The sequence below is a fragment of the Camellia sinensis genome, chromosome 8 (assembly GCF_055761805.1).
Source record: "Camellia sinensis isolate YWXY chromosome 8, ASM5576180v1, whole genome shotgun sequence".
Taxonomy (NCBI): Eukaryota; Viridiplantae; Streptophyta; class Magnoliopsida; order Ericales; family Theaceae; genus Camellia; species Camellia sinensis.
This window is the reverse complement of record NC_138968.1, coordinates 10,387,127-10,404,325: the sequence shown is the minus strand read 5'-3', so window position 1 is coordinate 10,404,325 and position 17,199 is coordinate 10,387,127. Positions and strand designations below refer to the sequence as shown.

The 17,199-nt window shown below is 39.8% G+C and overlaps 1 protein-coding gene across 2 annotated transcripts; it reads right to left on the bottom strand.

The window, feature by feature from the left end:
• Window positions 1–707: 707 nt before the first annotated feature.
• Window positions 708–7,681, bottom strand: LOC114259198 (rab GTPase-activating protein 22). Of its 2 annotated transcripts, none has more exons than XM_028199191.2 (5): window positions 7,055–7,681; window positions 4,276–4,411; window positions 4,094–4,143; window positions 2,545–2,598; window positions 708–2,356 (listed from the first exon to the last, which is right to left on the bottom strand). In XM_028199191.2, exons 1-5 carry the CDS (start codon window positions 7,294–7,296, stop codon window positions 1,120–1,122), a joined length of 1,719 nt encoding a protein of 572 aa, XP_028054992.1. In that variant the 5' UTR covers window positions 7,297–7,681; the 3' UTR covers window positions 708–1,119. The 2 variants fall into 2 exon arrangements, with proteins under 2 accessions (XP_028054992.1, XP_028054993.1); XM_028199192.2 differs by having other exon boundaries at window positions 6,824–7,657.
• Window positions 7,682–17,199: the final 9,518 nt, after the last annotated feature.

The following is a 17,199-nucleotide window of genomic DNA, read 5'->3' as shown; positions in this document are numbered from 1 at the left end:
AGAGATTTTTCCCTTCTTTTTAAAATAAATTTTCACTTTTTGAGGCTGCAATACAGTGCTCTTCTAATGATTTGATTTTATTCTTTCTTTTTGGTTGGGAGTTTAACCAGATTTGGCTAATTGGATATCAACCCTTACAAATTGAACAAATCACACCTAGAGCTGTTCTCATTCAACACTTGTGTTTCAGCACTTCGTCTTGTAAAACTCATTATATAAATAAGTTAAACTTTGAATGTAATTTTAAACTCATTCCATTTGAAGTTAAGTTTAAACAATTTATTGTTTGGTTTAATAAACTAATATGCACCATAAAAAATAAGTTACTTAAACTTGATTGGTTAAAAACTCGTTCAAAATTAACTTGTTATGTAAACAAATCATGCTTAAGAACAATTTTAAACTCATTAAGTTATCAAACCAAGCTTAAATAACCGGAAAATTATTAGGTACTCTCCCATACATAGTCATACTCCCTTACCAATCACCATTCATTATGGCCCCTCGTATTTCTCAATCACCCAACACAAATAATCAATACCCCACTTTCTCCACCTACTCGGCTCTTTTTCAGCTATTTTTCAACTCTTGGGTAGAGCGCAGAGTAAATTACCAGAGAGATTTAGTTGTGATTTCATATTTTTTGGTTCAAAACATGTTTTCCAATTTTGAAGGCACAAAAATGAACATAATACAATCAATCAGGCTTTAGAGGGAAATCATCACTGAGATTATTATAAGGCTTCCAAGAAGTCATTAAAGCCTCGAAACAGTTTCTACAAAACACTTTCAAGGGATTGACCCTTTTTAGGTTTTCATAGCTATTACAGAAGTGTAAACAGTACAAAAATAGATTTAGGGAATGCAAATTACCTAATAACTTTCATCTTTCCAATCCAATATGGTACATTTCACCGCTGACTGCAAGTCCCTGCTGCACCATGCCCTCGTGTTCAAGATCATATATACCTCATGGGAAAAAACGCAAAATTATCACTGCCAAACATGCCCCTACCATTCAAACGAACATCCAACGCGACAAGCACACCAGCTGGTGAAATTAAGCTTCAAGAGCTAAAATAAAATAAATTACGAAAAAATATGCTCCAATGGAATTTGTCAGAAGGGGTTCTTTATCTTGTCGTGGAGATTCACCACCAGATTGTGTGCATCGTCTAGAAGCTTCCACACATCAAGTTGGCCAGCCATGCTATTGCACTCCCTTATTATGTCATCCATGCTACTATATTTCTCTATGATCTGTTTCCTCCGTTGCAACACCGAAGCCGCAATTGCGTAAAGTAACAGATCTTCTGTTGGTGGAGCACGCTGCCTTACCCTGCTCCATGCAGATTTTCCAATCCCAGCCCTAATCGCAGCCTGATCAGCCCACATTACCTCCCAGAGGCAAATCGTTTGCTCGAAAGTCAATTCCCTTCTGAAGAGTACCACCACCATCCTGTAAACAAAAAAGCAATCCTCTGCTTGAAGCATCTCCAAGTGTCGGTATAGGTGAGAATCCTTGCATTTGATGATTTTTGAAACAGTGTTCAATTGCTGCCTGATTCCGACCTCGTCGAGCCGGAAATTATGCCGAGCCTTCCTCATGAAACCAACAAAGCACCAGAAAGCCTCATGGTCCTCCAGTATCACAGTTATTATTGGAGAAAGTAAATCGCTCATCCCTTGGCAGTATCCAATTTCAGGGTCATAAAGTGCATAGGCTTCAAGGATGGCGACTAGTCGAGCAGCATGGAAGACCCTGGCAGGCTCCAGGTGATCGTAATCTTTTAACGCAACAGCCTCAGCAGAACGGTGTGCCCTTTCTTCGGATACTGCAGCCTGAGATGGTGAGTATGCTATCCATTCTGCGTTGGCACGAACTGCATCAAGGCGGATGATCCGCTGCCAAGTGGCAAAATCTTCAGCGTTGCGGGGTTTTGACTGGACTTCTGCCCTAGAGGGGGAAGATTCGTCCTTAAAGGGTGTGTTGGTATCATTTTCCTCCCTGGTTTCTGACAAGGGAAAAGTAGTACTCACTTCCTCAGACGAGTCTGTGTCTGATGACTCGGTGTCGAGTGCTGGGGAATTCGAATCTGTGAGTTGTCTTGAACCATCTCCTACTGACAATTCACTACAGGGGTGGTTAGTGTACTCTACGTATGGGCTCGTTTCCTCGCTAGAAAGCGACTCCCTGGCACTAACCACATCTTCGGAGTCTGGAGAATCTATGCTTTGATTGAACCTCCCACTATCCCCATTACTGCTGGTCCCGCCAGTTTCCTTCAACTTCTTGCTGTCATCGCTATGTTTTAGAAGCCGCCGACACTGTCTCCGAAGTTTTTCATAATCCTTCCTGCATCCATAGATTAAGAATAAAAAAAAAAACAATGGAGAATAGAAACATGATGACTATATAGCAGCAAGGGTGAAACCTTCAACAAACAAATACATTTGTGTGTGTGTGCGCGCGTGGGTGTGTGTGTGTGTGTGTGTGTGTGTGTGAGAGAGAGAGAGAGAGAGAGATGAATTTGGCGAGCTTACCTCTTCTGAGCTCTTATAACTTCTCTTTCTTCTTTGGAAGTGTTCAAGTCATAGCTGTAAAAGAAAAGGCAATTTGGTCATCATAGAGGATTTTGGGGCATCCACTTCAACATTTTTTTTTTTTTCTTGTTTTTGGACAGTAAAATAACATTCATCAGGAAAAAAAAACATCCACCTTAACTAATTATAAAGACAATACAAGTATACAGCAAGGTATGACTGCATCTAATCACATACAAGCAGAAAGCAAACTTCAAAGGGAAAGAGAACAAGCACTTAATATTTACTTGTTTTGCACATCAGTTTAGTCTCAGAGAGAGAGAGAGAGAGAGAGAGAGAGAGAGAGAGAGAGAGAGAGAGAGAATTTAAATTATTTGAGCTCTAGATAGCATTTGTTTCAAAAGGTGGATGTACGAGTAAAGACTCTCAGGTTCATGAGGCTGCAGCTCACCACTATATTATATTATGTCATCTCTGGATAACATAACCAGTTGCAAAAGAACTCGTAACAAGCTATGGCAATGAACTTGAAGGTTTATAGGGCACAGCTCAAAATGCCCTACTATTCAAAAGAAGCCTGAATCAAATGATTCCAATCTTAGGTCCGAAACCCATTAAAAAAGAATCCCACAAAGCATTATCCAATAACATTGCATTTAGCACTTGAATCTCATATGATGTAAGTTTAGCAAATATCTGCTGTAACTAATCTTTTCCCACAATGTATTTAAATTGCCAAGCATGCAACTATATTTTGGACAAAAGCCATCTCAACAGCCTGTACAGGATTGCAGGTATTTATAACCAAACCAAAACTATTCATGTAGCCATCTCAGCTACATGAATTTGTTTCACCATTCTGCTCTATCAAGGATATGTTACATAGACTCTTCAATATAAATCAAATACTCGTGTCGAACACCCAGCATTTGGATAAGAGTATGAGATTTGTGTTGACACTTATATATTTGTATTAACACCATTTTATCCCACATAATAGATGTACCCTTAAATTTAAGGTCTTATGAGTCTGACCTCTATATACTTATACACTTGTAACTGACAACCATCATAATTGTTGTCACAAACCCATCATACATGTTCTTTTATTGGTCACACTCTTTTTCTCTAATACCCACCATATTATATCTGTAGGCACCCTATCATAATTTATTTATTTATTTTATTTTTTTAAATCTATGAAAGTCATATTAGATCCCTCTACTGCTCTGTGTACTTTTCTATTAATCTTCTTAGTAAACATATCGCTTCCTTAGTTGACCTATTGGGCATTAATCCAAACTAATTCTCCCCCTCTCACCTAATCCCTCAAAAATAATAAAAACAAAATAGCTCGAGTATTTCTCGTTCTTACAAATTCCCAGTCTTCAGAAAAGGAAAATATAGACAAGGAAGATTTTGAACCAAATCATAGTGTTGATATTTGGAACTGAGTGAATTTGCTCTTCAATGTAGCAATCAAAGTTTAAAAGTTCCATTTCAGGGATACAAAGCAGTTATCAAATATATGAATGGTGAACATGCTTACACTCCAAGAAGGAACGGCCAAACCTCTGCCCTGATACTTGGATCAACACCCTACATAAAATATCAGGAAATAAAATTTCACTATTTTTAAAAATAACAAGGCAAGATGTAAACATGTATAACTGCAACTTTAAATTTTGAAAAATGGAGTACTTATATAAACAACAGGAAATGGAAACTCACCGCACTTCTAACTTTTTTCAAAAATTTCACTCCACCATCACGGAACTTTCCATCTGGTGTAAACAAACTTCTCCACTGCTGAGGTGAGAGGGCATGTTTTCTTTTTCTGCGGGACCAAGGCGATTTGAGACGGCCCCTGGAAATGAAACAACAGTCATAATTAATTATCATCACAAATAACAAGTTGGGCTGATTAAACACTATCAGTAACTAAAATCACAGATAACATTAAAAAGAGAATTTTCCGTGCAATGCATCAGGAAATAGAGGAAACAAAGCAGTAGGTCAGCAGCATGTCTTACTTTTACAATACGTGTGATAAGTTCCTATACCCATGCTAAAGAGAAACAAAACCAATGTGCTTATTGATTATGATCATTTCATGTATAAATTGTATTAATGCTAATTATGAAAAGAATGCAAATTAGGAAGCAGAACCTGCTCGAAAATATGTCCCTATTCCCAAGAACAACAACAGGAAATGCACCAATCTTAGAAACAATTATTCTTACAATAACAAAAAGAGATTCAATGATACAGAATCATGGACTTCCCCGGTAAAGTTATATGAACAGCTAATCTTTCACTTCCATCTTCTTCTTTTTCTTTTCCTTAGGAAAAAGAGTGACAGTAGCAAGGGCATCCAATAAATAAAGCTTGGTAGCATAAACTTGAACCTAAGGTTTCAACTATAAATTTTTCCACTTGAAGCTAATGTTCCACTCCTCTAGTTGACTACAAGCATATAGTAGTTCCAATTAGATGTCCACTACATCAAATAACGAATATACACAACCAGTCAACTATGCATCCTTCAATTATTTTATTTTATTTTTTATTTTTTTTGTGTCTGGGTAAGTTGCATCCTTTAAGTCCTATGCGCAGTCATCTCATTGCCTTTGAAGTTTGAATCTTAAGTTCTTGTGAATACAGGATTCTTTTGGCCAATATTACTTTAACCAATAACTTCTTCGAAGAAGAAGTTCAAAGGGGAAGGGGAGGAAAAACAGAATAGAGATGAAACAGAAGGTAGGACTCCTATCTGTGCTCCTTTAGTTTAAGAGAAAAGATAAAGGAAACAACTTAGTAACAAACTCTATAACCACTGCATTGTTGATACATGTTAATCACTATTGCAAGCCTACACAAATTTTTTGTTTTAATCAACTTAATTCTATGAGGCTGAAAAACAAATACAAATACCTGAAAATTATTCTGGTAAAGTATCTTTCTCTCTTTTTCATTTTTGTTTTTGGTTCAAATCAAAATACTACAGTCCAGTACATCAAAGTAAGTCCAACCTTGGTTTTTTTCAAATAATTCCACTCAATGTCACAAATTGAATGAACAAACTTGTCAGATAACTCTTCCAAAAAACAAAAAAGCAAGATGAATGCAACACAAGTATGTAAGCTACTTTAGGAGAGCCAAAAGCTCACGCTCGTGAAAATTTGAGACATCTTCAAAGCAAGAAAACAGGACAACCTCAAGCAAATTGAACATCATGTGCTAATATATAAGATTGTCACTTTTAGTAAACAAGTAAGGATGACAAAATCATATTAATTGGTAATCCCTCATAAACTCTTAAAACTCAGGTCCTCTCCCCCCTCCCAGTTGAGGTTTTTTTAGACTCACAACGTATATTGAGTAAAGATCCATTAAAGTTATAAGACAAAAACATATTTCCCTTGCTCAACTTGGCGTTTTGAGAGAGAGAGAGCCTCATGGGCAGCAATTCCTCTTAAATTTCCATGAATACTTTTCAATTCTCCCAATGTGTACATTAAATTAATGACTTTGTCCCTTTAAACATTCTAATTCTAAATTGTAGACTTCAAAGCTTTTAAGACCTTTACAATTTGTCTGGTTCTTGGAAAAAAATGAGGTAATGCAAGAGGTTCAATGCTTAAAACTCAAGAAAGGATATTGCTTGCAAGCATTTCCCTTTTCTTGCCCTTGTTCTCAATATTCTTTAGACAAAATGGGGATCAAGATTATAAAAGTCAAGCCCGAAGACCAGCTTCTTTTTTTCATTTAAAAGAAAAGCATACGACATATCTTCACGCAAGCAAGAATCAATATACAGCATATTGAAATTGATCAGTAACGCATCCAAAAGCAACAAACAATACAAAGAAATTTGACCAAGCTACTAACTGTTCCCGGTGAAAAACATGAACTTCCATAAATTTTCAAGAATATAATAATCAGCAAATTGAGACAATGCCAATCAGTCAAACCATGTGTAGCTGGTGGACTTTTTCAAACCTAACTAAAACAACTCCCAAATCCACCAAAACTTAACTATCAGAAACCACAACTCAAGGATCCAATGCGAGTAAACTATAATATCCGAAAAGAGACGGAACTGAAGCTGAGATTGAGCTAAAAGATTAATTCAATTAGAAAACGAGACACAACTCTGAGATCGAGATCTAAAATTGATGAAAACAGCAAAAATACCGAAATTAGAGCTGAATTTAAAATTATAAAAAAAAAAAAAAAAAGAAGAGACAAAAATGGAGCGGAAGAGAGAGAAACTCACCGATCAGAAGAACAATAAGCTGGTGAGGAAGAAGCAACTACGAATAAAACCGATCTCAAATGAATCCACGACGACGACGATGAAGACGGTGAAGAAGAATTCGAAGACGACGAAGTGTGACTTCGTCGTAGGGCTTTCATCTATCTCTCTATACCTACTTTCTAAAAAAACCTATCGAGTCCTAGGGCTTCAAAATGCGTGAGCACTGGTAAGTTACGTTACTTTTTTTACCTAGTAGTGAAGAATACGGCGGCAGCCAAGGCGATTCCGGCGAAGACCGTGAAAAAGAGAGCTAATTGTGCATTACCAGCGGCCGTGGTCGACCAGAATCCGCCGCCGGCGCCGCCGAAGAAGAGTGCGCCTTCAACACCATTAGCGGCGGAGCTGAAGAAGAGCATGGAGAAAGAGGAGAGAGAAAGAATGGTTTTAATGACGGAAATGCCCCTGAGCACGCGTAGTGCATTGTCCACCATGACCAACCCCAAGGTCCCCCAACTGCCTTTTATCACTCTCTCTCACGCTGTATTTTTCTTTTTGTGTTGTCTGGGTCGCTCTTTTCTGAATTTTTCTCTTTCTTTTTTGTTTACTCTGTCTACAGTGGGATGAAGGAAAAGGAAAGAGAGAGGAGACACAGAGAGAGAGAGAGAACAGAAGACCGGATGAGGAACCTCCCTCCCTCCCTCCCTTCTCAATTTTCAGGAAGTGATTTTGTCAAGGAAATATGTTTACTATATTCAAGGCACTGGGGTTATTATATAGTATTCGGAAACGACGGCGCATCTACGGTGTAATTGTTGCCCTCGCCCCAATCAATATTTTCCATATTTTTTTCCTGCCAATAAATGTTGCGCGACTTTTGTAGGTTTTTTTCCGTTTCAAATGATTCTAAAGAATAAATTACCCTATTTTTTTTAAGGTAGGAAAGATTACATTATTAATCTTATCATTTAATAGAGTTGAAAGATTAGTTTGAGTGAGAAGCTAGAGAGCAAAGAATGAGAGAAGCTATAGAGCAAAATGTTTTCTGTATTGTGTGTTCTGTAATTACAAGAGAAATCAACTCTCTCTTTATAGAGAGAAGCAACATACATTGGATTCCAAAAGATGGGCATTACCACCGAAAGCAAAAAAGAGAAAAGAGAAAGCTATACAGTTGGCATACAATTAGCAATTAGCAATATTATATTAACAGCCCCCCGCAAACTCAAGGAGGGAAAGCATCGACCAAGTTGAGTTTGGAAACAAGATCAGTAAAGCGGCCAGGAGGATGAGCTTTAGTGAAGATATCAGCGGGTTGATCGACTGAAGCAATAGGAAGAAGATGAACAGTTCCACAAGTAACATGCTGGCGAATGAAATGACAATCAATCTCAATATGTTTGGTGCGATCATGAAAAACATCATTGTGAGCAATCTGAATAGCACTCCGATTGTCACAGTAGAGAGGGGTAGGAGTAGATGAAGAAACGCCCATATCAGCAAGGAGCCAGCGAAGCCAGAGAAGTTCCTGAGTAGTGTCAGCAAGAGCTCGGTATTCAGCTTCGGTGCTAGAGCGGGCAGTGAGAGATTGTTTTTTGCTACGCCAAGCAAGAAGAGAATCCCCTAAGAAGAAGCAGAATCCCGTGGTGGAGCGTCGATCCGTAGGATCCCCAGCCCAATCAGCATCGGAAAAGGCACGTAGGTCAAGAGAGGAAGAAGCTGAGAAGTGAAGACCATGGAACAGAGTGCCTTTGAGATAGCGAAGGATGCGGAGTAGAGCAGTATAGTGGGGAGTGCGAGGAGCCGACATGTACTGACTGACAATGTGAACAGCATAGGCAATGTCAGGACGGGTGACTGTGAGATAAACAAGACTGCCGACGAGCTGGCGAAAAAGAGTAGCATCAGAGAGAAGAGTGCCATCTAGAGGAGTGAGACGAATCTGAGGATCAATCGGAGTAGAGGCAGTTTTGCAATCAGTAAGACCAGCACGAGCCAGAAGATCGGATGCATATTTGGCTTGGGACAAATAGGAACCAGTAGAATCATGAGATACTTCAAGGCCTAAGAAGTAGTTAAGAGTACCAAGGTCCTTCATCTCAAATTGTTGGTGGAGAAATTGTTTGAGGTGGAGAATACCAGCTGTATCATTACCAGTGATAATCATATCATCCACATATAGAAGAAGAAGAGTAGTACCATGAGAAGTAGTCCGGATAAAGAGAGCAGAGTCATAGGAACTAGAGGTGAATCCGAAGGCAAGAATGGTAGAACTGAACGTAGCAAACCAAGCACGAGGTGCTTGCTTGAGACCATAGAGAGCACGCTGTAGTTTGCAAACCTGATGAGGTGGAAAAGTAGACCCAGGTGGAGGTTGCATGTAGACCTCCTCAAGGAGATGACCATTGAGGAAAGCATTTTTGACATCCATCTGAAAGAGCCCCCAGTGGCGAGCAGTAGCAACAGCAAGTAAACTGCGAACAGATGTAAGCCGAGCAACAGGAGAGAATGTCTCCTCATAATCAATGTCATATTCTTGGTTGAAGCCCTTGGCAACAAGACGAGCTTTGTAGCGTTCAATAGAGCCATCAGAATGTGTTTTGATTTTGTAAACCCATTTGCAGCCAATTGCAGTCTTGCCAGGAGGAAGATCAACAAGATCCCAAGTATGAGCTTTTTCCAAGGCATGGAGTTCATCAGTCATAGCTTGCTGCCAAAGAGGATTAGTACAAGCCTCACGATAGGAGGTAGGTTCATAAGTAGAGAAGGCAGCAGATCCAACAATATAATCACGAAGATGGATAGGAGGTTGAGTTACCCGGCGTGGTCGATCTGGAGGAGGAGTGGTGAGAGGAAGAGCCAGCGGAGAAGGAGGTGTGGTAGCAAGAGGCAGACCTTCAGGTAGAGCAGGCTGGACAGGATCAGGGGTGAGCAAGGGCGTCTCGATGGAGGAGGAACCTGTATCAAAATCAGCAGAGAAAAGATCGATGGAAGGATTAGTAAATAGTGCAGTAGTGGAAAGGCCGGGTAAGTGAAAAGAGGATAGCGAGGAAAACATTTGGTGTTCCCAGAAAACGACATGGCGGGATATACGAAGACGTTGAGAGATAGGATCCCAACAGCGGAAGCCTTTATGTTCAATGCCGTACCCAAGAAAGCAACAAAGACGAGAGCGAGGTTCAAGCTTGGTGTGTTCATGGGATTGAAGTAGAACAAAGCAGGCAGAGCCAAAAACCCGGAGATTGGCGTACGGAGGGGGAGTGCCATGCAGACGTTCAAAAGGAGTTTGATTATGGATGACAGGTGTAGGGGCACAGTTGATAGTGTAGACAGCAGTGAGGGCAGCTTCTCCCCAAAAGTTTTCAGGGCAGGAAGAAGAGAGAAGGAGAGCGCGAGTAGTGTCAAGAATATGCCTATGTTTCCGTTCAGCGCGGCCATTTTGCTGAGATGTGCCAGCACAGGAACGATGAGGCAATGTACCATGATGCTGAAGAAAGGAAAGGAAATCGGAATCCCGGTATTCCATAGCATTGTCAGAGCGAAAAATTTTGATGGTTTTGGAAAATTGGGTGTGGACCATTTGTGCAAAACGATAATAAATGTGTTTCAATTCAGACCTATGTTTCATGAGAAAAAGCCAAGTAAACCGGGAAAAATCATCAATAAAAACAACAAAATAGCGGGATCCCCCCATAGTAGTAGTAGGTGAGGGTCCCCAAATGTCCGAATGTATAAGATCAAAAGGTGCAAGAGAAACAGAAGTACTTTTATTAAATGATAAAGCAGGTTGTTTGGCAAGTTGACAGGGTATACAATCGAAATTATCGGGAATTACATGACCCAGCTGTCCACTAGAAACCAAAGACCTTAAGCGATTAACAGAAATATGCCCTAAGCGACAATGCCAAAGATGAAAGGGAGATAATGAGGAAGTAGATGTAGGAGCAGCAATTTGAGGAGAGGCAGGAACATGAAGATGAATGAGTTCATAGAGACGTCCATGCTTACGGCCGATCCCAATAGTCTGCCCTGTCTGAGGGTCCTGTACCAAACAATCAGTAGCAGAAAATGTGACAGTTAGACCAAGTTCACATAATTGACCAATGGAAATAAGGTTTAAGGTAAGAGCAGGGATATGATAAACGTGAGGTATGGATAAAGAAGAGGTGGAAACAGTACCAACATGACTAACAGACATGAGAGAACCATCAGCAGTATGGATTGAGGGAATATGAGGAGAGGAAGAGAAGGAAGAAAAACTAGTAGAACTGGAGGTCATATGATTACAACAGGCAGAGTCAAAATACCAAGAAGAGTTACCTGGAATGACAGACAAAGCAGTAGGAGGAGGTGTACCAGATGGGGAGAGAAGCTGTTTAAGCATGGCCTCTACATCTGTTGGAGAAAAGCGAGGGGTAGATGGAGTAGGTGACTCAGAGAACCCGGCAGAGGTGGCAGTGTCAGTTTGGTGAGACTGATTCCCGGAAGCAGCAGCAGCAGTGTGATGAGACTGATTGCCGGAACGGTGAAAGTTTCCCCGAGAAGAGCCACCGCGAGAGGAGTGGCTATTGGAGGATGAGCGAGAGGGATTGCGAAAACAATCCTGTTGCAGATGGCCAGGACCAAGTTTGTTGCAGTAGCGGCAGGATCTGACGGGGCAATGGACCAGGAGATGGGTTGAAGGAAGGCCCCGATTCTGACAGTAGAGGCAAGCAGTAGTTCGCTGGGGAAATGATGGCCGGGTCGGAGGAGTGGCAAGAACAGAGTCCACATGATGTGTTTGAAGAGTACCGAGACGAGTCTCCTCGGATAGCAACTCAGAAATTGCTTGTTCAAGAGTGGGCAATGGATGGCGATGAAGCAGGGAAACACGTACGGGCTCAAAAGATGAGGTAAGAGCCATGAGAAATTGCACCAACCTTTGCTGGTTGCGATGGATAGTAAATAAAACGGCATCTTCGGGGTCATGCCATGCTGGTTCGGAAAGAGCAAGCTGATCCCAAACAGAGTACATTTGAGAAAGGAAGTCATTAATGGACTGAGTGGATTCTTGGCGCATGCGGTGAAGTTGGTTCTGAAGTTGATATTGATGGGCAAGACCAGTAGTCTGGTATCGTTCTTTCAAAAAATCCCAGATGTCTTTCGCAGGAGTAGTTACAGAGTCAAGCTGAAAGCGGCCAAATTGAAGACTGATAGAGGTAATAGAGGTATTACGAAACCAGGTAATGATTTGGTAATTCTTACTGTCCCATTCCTCAAGTCGGTCTTCATATGTAGCAGTATGAACAGGAGTTTCAGTAGTGGCACTGTCTTTTACTGGTTTAGCCACATCCCCGGTGACAATTCGCCAGAGCTTCTTGCCTTTGAGAAAAGAGGACATAGCTTGGGCCCACAGAACATAGTTTGAACCATTTAAAATAACGGAAATGGGATGGGAGGCATCATGACGATCCATAATACTCGTTGAGTAGGGTGAAAGTAATAGAAATAGATCCGTAGGAGCAAAATTAGGTAAAACAGAGTGTACCAGTGAGTCCGGAAGGTCGAAAATAGTAAGGAAAGGTATGCTGGACAGAGATGATGTCAGCAATGATGTCAGCGGCGCACGTTAGCAGAGTGCAGGGAGGAGCACGTTAGCAGGAAGGCAACGGTGCACGTTAGCAGACAGGCGCAGGCGCGGCGCACGGTAGCTGGTTTGGCGCACGTGGGTGCACACTAGCAGAGTGGCGCACGGTACGCGTACGGTAGCAGGCGCGGCGTATGGGAGCCGCGGATGTGTGGGCGCGTGTGGGCGCGTGGCGGAAGTGAGCGACAGGAGTTGGCGCGTGTGGGCGCGTGTGAGCGTGGTGGCGGTCGTGTTGACGCGCAGAGGCTAAGGGCGGCGCGTGTGGGCGCGTGTTGGCTTTTCTGAGAACGGGCTTGGTGCCGTTGGACTCAGGAGAAAATTTCGAACAAGTTGATGGGCTCTGATACCATGAAAGATTAGTTTGAGAGAGAAGCTAGAGAGCAAAGAATGAGAGAAGCTATAGAGCAAAATGTTTTCTGTATTGTGTGTTCTGTAATTACAAGAGAAATCAACTCTCTCTTTATAGAGAGAAGCAACATACATTGGATTCCAAAAGATGGGCATTACCACCGAAAGCAAAAAAAGAGAAAAGAGAAAGCTATACAGTTGGCATACAATTAGCAATTAGCAATATTATATTAACAAGAGTAATGCTACGTAGTTCGAATTGTGCCTCCTCGAATCCTCCTAATTTACAAAACGACGTCATTTCGTCGTTTTCATTTTTTTTTTTTTTCAATCAGAAAATCAGAAGAAGAAAGAAAGAAGAAGAAGAAAGAAAAGAAGAAGAGAAGAAGGCAGAGGCGGAGGAAGAAGGCACAGGCGGAGGCGACGGCGGGCGGGCGGAGCTGTGACGATCGGACGATCGACCGGAATGCAGGGGCCTCTGTGTGTGTGTGTGTCTCCATTCCCTCTTCTCTCTTCTCTCCCTCTCTGTTTCCCTCTCTCCTCTCCTCTCTCTTTCTCCCTCTCTCTCTCTTGCCTTCACCTTCTTTTCCCCCTCTTGTCCCTCTGTTTCCGTCTATTTCCATTTTCGGGGAATTCGAGGGGGAGCTCATTCGAGCTCCCAAGCTTTATCCTATTTAATATTATAAATTCAGACTTAATTATTTAAAATTTATTCAAATATATTCTATATACATATTCTACACTACATAAATTTAATTTTCACCACATATTCATCTATTTAAAAAAATTTACGTGGATAAATTTGAAATAATAAATTTATTTATTTTAATATATTCACATCAATTTTCTCTTTCGTAACGGAGATTTATGCGGTCATTTTTTTTTCTACTCTTAGTTTTTTGCATTTATAATGTAAAATGACACAATTACCCTCTATCTTTGATTATATATGTCTCTCTTTTCTCCTTTGTTCTCTAACTATCTCTTTTCATTTTTTAAAACAAAGGAGATACAAATCAACAACCACTATACACGCAACCACTATCTTTTCCTTTCACCACGACAAGCTAGAATCTCATTCTTTCTATATTGTTACATCTTCTTCCTTATCTCACCTCCATCTCAAAACTCCACCCTTACTACTTTCATCACAACCTCAACTTTTCGAACTTCATTCATCACAAATTCAACTTCTACTGCTTTCATAGCAAACCTACTTTGGTTCAAACCTTAGAAATTAAAATAACACTTTCATGGGTTGTGTAAATAATCAATTTTGAGATGCACATAGAATGCATTCATTGTCGTTAAGATTTGTAGTGAGATTTGATCAAATTGAAGGGATTGGTGAAGGCACATGATTATCATTGGGGTTGATAAAGGAAAAGGATGAGAATGGGTGGTGTTAGAGGGGAAAACCAGTTGTGCACACCACTACAACTAATGAAATTGTTGTCAGTTCTTTTTGATAGCCTAGTGGACTGTAGTAGTTGGACTTTAGAAATATAGTAGTTTTGGTGGGTTGGCTTTGGTGGTGGTAGTGAGACTATGTTGGTGGTTGGTTTTGGAGATGATGGACTTGGATAATGGTGGTGATCAATGGCAAAGTGATGGTGGATGGTTGGTTTTGGGATAGCGAGGGATTTATGTTTATTTAGGTATATATTATTGAAATATAGAATATAAGAATTTTAATGAATGTAACATTTGATTAAAATATTCATTTTAGTCTAAAAAGAGACAATATATATTTTTGGGAGATTTGGTCAAAATTTCTTATAATAAAATTTTAATACATTAAGGACAAACATAAAAAGTTTTTCTTGAAAAGTTCAACAAATATTACTATTATCAAAATATTAAACTTTAAAATAATATAATTTTTGATGTAGATGTCGGTTTTTAATAAAATGGGTAAATTACACTGACCTCCACTGAAGTTTACCTTAATTACAGATACCTCCCCTACAGTTTCAAAAATAACACTGACCTCCCTTATTTTTTAAAATAATATACAAAGACCCCCTTCTCGTTAAAAGAACCTTAACAACGTTAACTTAATAGTGAAATTGACTATAATACCCTTCAACTACATTGTGAAAAGATATAATTGACCTTTAAGGTAAAAAAAACCCCCTCTCTCTCTCTCTCTCTCTCTCTCTCTCTCTCTCTCTCTCTCTCTTTTCAAACCCCACACCTCTGCCGTCTCTATTGAGAAAGAGAGCACAATGTGAAACGACTCTGCTATTTTGTTATCTTCTCCAGTGGGTCATGTAAGTTGACTCAGTAGGGAAGTGCGAGTCAGAGATCGGGGTGTAATCGTAGCCGTGAAAGAATGATGAGTAAAAGAGGAGAGAGAAGACGATGGTGGCGATGGCAATGCCGACGATGACGGAAATGAGTCACTGCTCTCAAAGCATGTAGCGAATCGAATGAATCACAAAGGGTATGTATCGGACGTGGGTTGTATGTATCGGACGTGGGTTGGGTCTCGTGACCTCTAGAATCAACTAGGTCTCGTGACCCTTGTAATCAACTTCAATCCCATTTCTCTCTCTAAATATGTATATGTATGTATATATATATATATATATGGGGGTTCAATCGACGATTAGGGTTTACAGAGATGAAGTTAGAAGCAACGGCGGTGGCAATTTGATGAATCTGTGACCTGTAACCCACTTGAGATATCACAAACCCTAACCTCAAATAGAGAAGATAAAGATGATAGAGAAGATGAAAAGAGAGAAAGTGGTGTTGTGACGCCCCAAATCTACACTATTGGTTGTAGTCAAGGAAAAATCACTAATGAGTCCTATGGTCAATAACCAAGTAAGATCCCAAATCGCCGGATGAGTCAAATTAGCCTCCCTTCTAAGTCTAGCTTTCTTAGGTAGCACACTACCTTTTTGACAGATCTTAAGAGACATTGACACAAGGTCTTGTAAACGACGTCAGGGGTTATATTGGTGTTAGAATATAAGTACATAATAATAGAATAATTACGAATATCCTTAATTACAAAAGCTCGTTCCATTACATTACATCCCAAAAGAAAATCTAAATTTTCATATGAGTCTTGCAAAATATCAAAAGGAAAATTTCTAACTTTCCTAAAATAGCCAAATGTCTTCAAAGGTTTCTGACTCGTCGTCTCCTACTGTAAGCTCCTCTTCAGCAACTGGCATGATACGCCATGAGCTTTGAATGCCCAGTAAACGCACACACACCCCATCTCTTTTTCCCAGTCCAATACACAACAACATTTACAAAAAAGACAAAGGAAAGGATCATGGCATTTAAGTTCATAGCACAGATTATATGGTCAGTTGTTAGTAGTTTAGAAATCCCCCAAAAAGATTTCGTCCTCCCAACTCTAAGAATTGGATGCGGATTATTCGGTATGCCCCCTCTTTTGCTGCTTTGTTACAGACCTTACCTCAGATGCCTACCAATGGTTATATACCACGTAGCGCCAACTGAGGGCCTCAAAAGAGACGGTAATGATGGGCCTAGCCCAAACCTCTCCTTACACCGAACTACCTAGGGTCCGAATACAACCGCTCCATTCAAGGGTTCCGAACAACCAATTTCACAAGACATACTCATTTTAATCCACTACTAATATCAACTTAACATTCTCATCATTTATGATGTATAGCTAGTGTGGTTGTTAAACCTTTTTACCAACCCATTTAGTTTTTCCCTTTTCACATTAAGTGTATTACACATTAGTGGTTAGCACAAGTAAGAACAAAATAAGGCCATTCAAGGTGAAAATCAAGCATGAAAGTATAACATATATTACAATAATATGTCATGATAGCACAAAAGCATTAACTACAACAAGAACCACATTGTTCAGATTTCCAACACTGCACCGGTTCAAAAATAAATATAGAAAAAATATTTTTTAAGGGTTTCAGAAATGTGGCTTCTAGAGGATTTGTAGAGAATCAAGTCTAGTTTCAGAACCATTTTACGGAAGTAGGGTGGCTCTTTTTGATTTTTAGATATTTAAGAAATACACAGACTCTGTCTAAATTTGACAACTGTTACAAAATTTGGTGTTTCTCTTAAAATACTCATTCATTTTCATTGAAAAAATTTTTGTTTGAAAGCTAAAGATTTTGATGTAAAAATGAACGTGATACCATTTTTATATAATTTTCTAGATTTTCCAAAGTCCTTTGCTTTAACAGGTTCTTTGTAGCAAGTATTTAGAAAAATAAAAGGGGTCATAAAAACATATCCAGGGTCTTAACCAAAATTTTCACATACTCTATATATGCCAATTAATACCCCTTTAAAACAGATTTTGATTTGGTGAAGGTTTGCTATGGAAATAAAATAAAAAACCTTGAGAAAAGCTTGCTAGAAATTGCAAGGAAGAAGGGGACATTTCATTTTCAAACCATACATC